Consider the following 7,787-nt stretch of genomic DNA (forward strand, 5'->3'; position numbering starts at 1 on the left):
TAGACTCTTTGTTAGACAAAACTCACAAAAGTGTACTTTCCTCCTACGAAACCTACAGTTAATGTAAAAAAAAAAAAATCCAGACCCAATTGCCAGTTGCCACAGCTAATAGTAACTGCCACACAATTCATGACTCTCATACATGATACATTACATCATCAACCCACCTTCAAAACAAGGCGCGTTATGCCCCAATCACTTTAAAAATTGGAAACGAAAAAAACACACACCATAGAAATAGGGGAAGAGTCTGTGCCACGTGGACATCTAGTGGGTCCAGATACAGCAAAAGAAGAAAAAATAAAAATAAAAATATCCACAAAACTGAAAAAAAAAGAAAAAGAAAAGATTGTCATGTCAACACCACGCCACACCATACCTCACACAACAAAACCCACATATAAAAGCCTCCCTCTCTCTTTCTCTCTCCATTATTTAACACAAACACACGCTATACAACACCACCAACTAGATTTTCATTTTCTTCTTCTTTTTTCCTCTCCCTGAAACGACGTCGTAGTGAGAATATGAGCGACGACGAGTGGGTCAAGGAGGCCATGACCGACGACACGGTGGTGGTGGATTTGCTGTTGACGCTCTTCCAAGCTCAGCCTCCTCTGCCGAAGCCTGTTCAGGCTGTTATCCGCCTTGGCTGGACTGTCCGCCAGCGGCGTTCCAAGTCGGCGCCCAGACACGGTGACTCCACCACGAAGAAGAAGGCCGAGCCTGCGCGAGCTAGTCCTACCACGCCGCTGTCATGGAGCGGCGCCACCTCTGCCAGCGGCGGCGCTCTCGATGGCTTTGAGGAGTCAAGCCGTCTTTCCAAACCGACTGAAAGCTCGAGATCTAAGGTTTGTTGCTCTGATTTTTCCCGTTTTTGTTCTGGCTCAGTGAGTTCGTGTGAGCGCGGTTACGACTTACGAGTTATGACGAATAGTGACTCCGTTTGGATTTCGTTTTTGTTTAACGCTGTTTTTTATTGACGGAAATGCCCCTGTGGAAGTCGGATATTTACCTTTATTGGTTTTAGGAAGAGTCAGGGGTGAGTGATGGAACCTGGCAAAGGCATCATCAGTCATCACCACCTGTCAGATTTTTTTTAACCTTCTTTTTGCTTTTATTTTCTTTGTCAATTTACACTTATACCCCTCTTTGCATGGGGACGCGTCGTGATTTCCGGGGCTAGTTCCGTCATTTCATTCGCCACCGGATCGGAAATTCAGAATGTTCGCCGTCCGACCTCGTTTCCTTTCTTCTTTTTTATTTATTTATTTATTTTTTTACATCCCGTTGACCAAACTGCCCTCGACTTTCCGCTTTTTTATTTTCCCATTTATTTTGAAAAATATTTTTATCAATTCTTTCAGAGAAAATTGGTGACTTTCATTCAACGCATGAAGATGGAGGAGTCATAGGGCGGGCCTGATTGACTCACTCTTCACATTTTTATTTTTAAAATTAATTTTCTTTCACACTTTTTGTCTCCGTGTCTTGCTTCACCTTTTGTCAAAATTACCAAAACACCATTCCACTTAAGGGGACTCTCGTCATTCCATAAGTTAAGTTCCTTGTCGGAGTCCACACACAATTCAATTCGTCCGTAAAAATTTCCTTTTCCGAGCCAGAGTCAAAATTGGGAAGGGCATTTTGGTAAATAAGGGGGAATATGTCATTTTTTTTTATTGTTATTTAAATCTGGTTAGCTTTAATATTATGGGTGGCGTGACATCGTGGCAATTGGCAAATAGGTCTGCGTATAGTTTGGCGGGTAGTGTTGGTAGTGGCTTATGCACTTTACAATGTTGGCTGCATTTGCTATGCTACGGTATGGGAAAAATGATCCCATGTTGGTCGCCGCACTTTTCCTTTTCCTGTGGGCGCACTGGAAAAATCAAATCATAAACCCCACCTCCTTGACCTCAAAACTCAACCCCTAAATACCAAACGTCGTCGTTTTCTCGCTTTTTACACGTGGTCCTTTGTATTTGTATTTAAGACAAAATGTCTGCATGTCAGTTACCCAATGTCTGCGTGACAGCTTGGTCGCAACAACAGCCTTTGGCTCCTCTGATTCGAATAGTAAAGAAATAGTATATATGAAGCAGTCAATAATGCTGTGACACAAAATGTAAACTGCAAAGTCTTTTACAATTTCCTTTCGATCGAATCGAAAAGTGGAAAGTTCTCTTTGATTGGGTCGTGGTTCCTTAGAATGACAGCCTGTTACGCAGGCTTCTTTGCTTTTTCTTTACTGGGGTCCACTACTAAAGGTGGATTTTCATTTTAGGTCAAAATTTAACATTCCACTTTGCACGTATTTTTTTGTCCTAGTTCTAGAATTAAAGTTGGAAATAATGTGTCAGAGAAATACAATGAGTTAGAGGATTGTAGAAAAAGTGTAACTTATAGATTATTTTTTATTATATTTTTTTTGAAAAATAATTTTATCTTTCTTACAAGCTAAATAAAAGATGATAGGAGATTGTTTTTTAAGTCATTTGAGTTAAGTATCAAACATAAAAAAAATAATTAATTTTATAAAAAATATTATTGTCGAAACAAACGTAACTTTGGTGGAAAAACATTACGAAAGGCGAAGTATATGGTTTGGGAAGAGGGTCACATTTGGGTGTGGTGTGGGTATAGTTGGACACGTTTAGAAAAGGTCAAAGTGTGAATTGATACACCTGTAATTAATGTAACGCGTATGGGGAGTCACGAGAGCAAGTAGACCTTTATTTTAATTCTGACGTGTTGAGAAACTATAGGTTGTAAACCATGCGGCGACGTGGACAACGCAGAGGAGAATTCCATACAGATTTTTTATTTTATATATATATATATATATTTTCCTTGGAGTAAACCAAGATGGTACAGTGGTAATGAGTGTCCCATATAACGGTTGCTTTTGAATAGGCGGCGAATGAAAAGAAGAAAATGTAGTGGAAGGTTCACGACAATTTGGTGGATCTTTGACTTTTTTGTTTAGCCTGAAATGATAGTAAGACACTCTTTAGGATTTTGCAATTGCATGTATAAGACAAGGACCAAGAAAGACACTTTCACATATACAAAAACTGAACCATCTTCATCTTGTGCTGCATGTATAAGATGCCAAATTTTGATCCTTGAGTTTGTTGGATGTGAATTTTTTTTTTTTTTTTTTGTTACCATTAATGTTATTTTTCAGTTATTATTGACTGATAAATGATTAACTCTAAATTATTCTGTCCTATTTCAGGTAGCTGTTAATGGCGAAACGAACACCAACAAGAGGTCAAGGAAGAAAAAGGTAATTCTAAACTTTTGTGATTGTAAACCCATTAGTGAAGATTTTTTTAATGGAGCAATTCTAGGCTCCAATGTTTGTAATTATGACATTGTGCATGAATTAGTAATTACAAGAAAATTTTGAAAGATAGATGTGATGCTTTGGATGTTGATTAATGATCTTCTACAATTCAGTGGTCACAGCCAGTCTTGTCTTTTTAATTGTTTAGTTGTACATTTTTTTTGTGCAATATGTTTTTGGAATATCAGTTGGAAGTTATTTCCAAGCTTTCTCTCCAAACTTAAAGGAGCTCTCTCATTCATCATCCAATGTTGTTGATTCTATTTGAACAAATTGCCTTAACTTTGCATTGGTCCATTGTTTATCTAACTTTTGGCGATGAGTAAAATAAAAAGTTGTATACGTATCCCTTATACTTTTCTTCTTTTTGGGCAGTCGCTAGCTGAACTTAGAGAGGAGGAAAGTTTGCTATTGACGGAAAGGATAAATTTGAAAAAAGTATGTTTCTTTGACTTCTTTTCCTGGGATATCTTCTTGTGTCTCCTATGTTGTTTCCTTCATCTAAATATGTCTTATTGGAGATACCTAAATACTGAAATATTAATAATTTACTAATTCATTGAGCAGGAACTGGCAGCTTTGCGTCTCACACTTGAGAAACAGAGAGCTACAAATGACAGTTTGAAGAGAATTAAGGTTAGTTTGCCTCTCTAATCAATTTCTTTGTCTATTCACTTTTTCCTTTGCCACCCCCCTTGTGTTTATGTAAATCTTTTATCAAATCCAGTACTTGTATTAAGCCATGCTGTTTAGCACTTAGCAATGAATCAGTTTGCTCATAGTAAATTAATCTACGTTCTTTTAGATTATTCTAGGCTTCCTTTACATCCTTGGGACCTTGACTACCATGTGGTAGTAACTTGTACTAGACATCAAAAATATTTGTTGGTGATGTGAAGTTTGTTATAAGCAAAAATAAGGTTGCGTGCATTATCTTCTGCTGATCTCGATCTGTTTCCAATAACCTGCTGATTCTAGTATGACACAAGCTTTACTGGTGTAGTTATTTTTATGTATGCAAGGAGTACAGACCAAGTTGGCTGGTTTGAAATCTTAAAAACTATTTTTACATCATTAAGCTCATTACATTTTGCTTGCACTTGTACTGGGTTTCAGCAGTACAAGATTAGCCTACCAGGTGTGTGCGTGTTTTCCCCTGAAAATTATTACTTTTCACTAACTGCTACTCAAATAATTTCCCCTTTGCACATTAGTGAATAAATTATTATGCATCTTTGAAATAGAATTTGGGGAACATTTCACCATATTAATGCTGTGTTGTTGCCTGCGATATATTTTACACTGGCTATTTTATTAATAAATTATGCAAAATAATCTGCACATTTGTGGGCCACATTGTCTGGGTGAATTGTTGCTTCAACTAGGAATGATCACCTGCATGGAACAGCTTGTTATTTTGCCTTCAAAATTAAAACTCCATTCTATCATTGGTGGTTCCACATTACATTAGCCTGGAACTGCAATGTGGCCAAAAGGGAGAGGGACCAGCTCAAATAAATGATGTCATTTAATAACAGTATGTGACATTAAATGAGACAATATAAAAGCTAGTGCTTTTATATAGTTAATATGCTTTGCAGAATCTAAATATATCTATATTTTGTTTCAGTATGATCTGCAGTCACAGCAGAACGAAAAAACAACAATTGCTGGTGCAATGGCATCTGTGGCAGCCATCTCTGATCGACCCCAGAAAATTGAAGAAGTTTGTGATCCTGCTGCTTCAATCTTTCCAACAGGTGTCGCATGCAATGATGTTGATGCTGTACCACGTCCAGGTCAATCAAAAATAGAGGAGGTCAAGGAGTCTGAAACGTCCTTCGTGTTACCTGATCTAAATCTTCCTTTTGACGATGACTCCAGAATGAGCTGAGAAGAACCAGATTTTACCGTCGATATTCTGTTTTCCTAATTAAGCGGGATCAAGATCATTAACTGCATTTATGCTTAATAAGTAATTGAATCAGTCTAACCATGTTGTAGGTTGAGTTATCATAATTGTAAGTAAAACAAAAAAAAAAAAAACCAATTACCTTCATCGCTTCTTGACATGAAGGTGCGGATTTGTTATTTTATACATGGAAGGTACCGAGGGTAGTGTAGAGATCCTAACCCGTTAGTTACAGTTACCTTCTTTCTTCTCAGGTTTCTACAATAGTCCAAAATTCTTTTGGGGCCAACCCTCAATTCCTTCTGTTTCCTCTTTTAGGAAATATTTACCGATAAGGTGTAACTATTCTATAGACAATTAAATGTTTGTTTTCTTTTAGTAGAACAATTTGAATCTAGTTTGATAGTATTTTTCTTGTTTTCTATATTATTACAAGATGAACGGCCTCTATTTTTTCATTTGTGTGAAGAACTTCGAAATGCTTCCATGGGCCATGTGGTCTGGTAATTTTTTTGGCCCTCCACCTAAGGGTCGGTCCACCACTGCAAAATGCAGAAATTTCTCAACGAATGCTTAGCAATGGCAGATTACTTAGTAATAATAATAGTATCATGTTGTTACTAAGAACAATAATTGATAAATAAATTAAATTTCATAATCTTCAAAATATGATTTAAATAATATCATTTCATGGAAATTAGATTTCACCACAGAACGGAAATAAAATTAGGATAAATTCATGAATGTTTTTAGGTGGCATAGTTGAGACACGGACCAAGTATACTCTTGAGACTTTACATGACGATCTATGGAATTTTTGATATAATAGTCTTACAATATGCGTGTTGCCTCTAAGATACAACAACCCAATCACTTTTCTGATAATCCTTACAAATTAACACAATTTGTAGGATGAGAACCCCTCAATAGTACTTTTTTAACCTAGAAATATATAGTGTATGAGGATATATATATATATATATATATTTTTTTTTTTTCCACAAAAGAATATATATATATATATATATTTTTTTTTTTCCACAAAAGAATAGGAAAATATCATGCAAAATATTTGTTACTATATGTAATGGTCAGAAGATAAAATCAACCACATTTCCTCTGTACATACATATTTACATACCTCTCTATTTTTATAAATATAGGCTTATAATTTTTCTTTTTTTGGATAGGAAATATAGGCTTATAGTTATATATGGTCAAAAGAGCATTTAAATAATTTTGATGAAAATGAATTATTACCATAAAAGGCTAATTTACTTTGCCTATTATTGCAAATCAATTATAGAAAATATTCTACACTAGAAAGTAGTAACATACATATAAAGCCTCATTAATATGAAACCAACGGCTATATACCATTACATATGTCGGTTGTAATAAGTATAAATATAGCTGTGTCAATTACTGTAAGTTTCAAAACGTTTAATAAGTAAAAAAATAAAAATATATAAAGTCTAACAAGGCCAGGCATCAACGAAATGCTGATTTTTCCACTTAATATATATATATATATATTAAATAATCCAAAATATCATGCTCCTAAGCAGTCTCGTTCCTGGTCACCCCGCTTCTTTGGCATAGAAAGAATCTAACTAATGGTGAGTTGAATGATAAGCAAATGCAAGCAAAGACATACACAGTCTCAACTTTATATTGCTTCTTTGAAATACCCACTAACTTTCTTGTTTACTAATATATATTTATTAATTGAGAGATGAACCTGATGGAAAAAGTGGGAGCCATACATCTCTAGGTGAGATCAAGGATTTAAAATTTTTTTTTGTTATTGATGGGATTGACGAAATCAAGTATAGACGAGACCAATTGTACAGACGAGAACAGCTTTCAGTGACGAATATCCACTCCACTGACGATGATAAACTCCTCATTCAATGCTGCCCATAAACACCCCGGACGGTTACAAAGCCAACTATACAGCCCGTTGGGAGTGGATTAAAGCAACATTATGGGCCAGAAGGCGTTACCCAGGAGGGGATTAAAGCCACCATAACTGCCCCAACAGGTAGAGGCTGCAGCAACATATATATATAGCCCCCACATTGCCAAAGAGGAGGTACATACACACATAGACACTAAGAGATCTCTTTCATTCTGTTCAATTACATTGTTTATTCCTAAGAGAGCTTCTTATACTGACTTTGGCATCGGAGGCATTGTGGCAGACACCACACCGGTGACCACCTTTGAGAGTACGTTCATGCAGGCTGAGGATTGCTTCCATCTGACCAACTCTACTGACGAACTTACTTGACTGACGAACTTACGCTTCATCAGTTATTATTTATTTAAAAAGAAGTCATTGGTCATCTATAAGTGAGTTTAGGATTGTTATCTCTCAGGATTTATTTTATCAAGTAGGTGGTGTTATCTTATCTTGTTGGAAGATGGATTATGATATCTTAGTTATTTGCACTCAATCGAGTTCTTTGCAGGCCATATCCCCTCCTAAAAGAGACCAAAGAACATGTCTTTTCCAATGGG

The 7,787-nt window shown here is 36.2% G+C and overlaps 1 protein-coding gene across 2 annotated transcripts; it reads left to right on the forward strand.

Moving 5' to 3' along the window:
* The first annotated feature begins 393 nt into the window (after positions 1–393).
* LOC112004514 (uncharacterized) lies at positions 394–5,686 on the forward strand. 2 transcript variants are annotated; one of them, XM_024036764.2, is made up of 5 exons: positions 394–851; positions 3,242–3,292; positions 3,728–3,790; positions 3,920–3,988; positions 4,983–5,686. In XM_024036764.2, exons 1-5 carry the CDS (start codon positions 528–530, stop codon positions 5,244–5,246), a joined length of 771 nt encoding a protein of 256 aa, XP_023892532.1. In that variant the 5' UTR covers positions 394–527; the 3' UTR covers positions 5,247–5,686. The 2 variants fall into 2 exon arrangements, with proteins under 2 accessions (XP_023892532.1, XP_023892533.1); XM_024036765.2 differs by lacking the exon at positions 394–851 and adding an exon at positions 2,863–3,001.
* The last annotated feature ends 2,101 nt before the right edge of the window (positions 5,687–7,787 follow it).

The sequence above is a fragment of the Quercus suber genome, unplaced genomic scaffold (assembly GCF_002906115.3).
Source record: "Quercus suber isolate HL8 unplaced genomic scaffold, Cork oak 2.0 scaffold_364, whole genome shotgun sequence".
Classification (NCBI taxonomy): Eukaryota; Viridiplantae; Streptophyta; class Magnoliopsida; order Fagales; family Fagaceae; genus Quercus; species Quercus suber.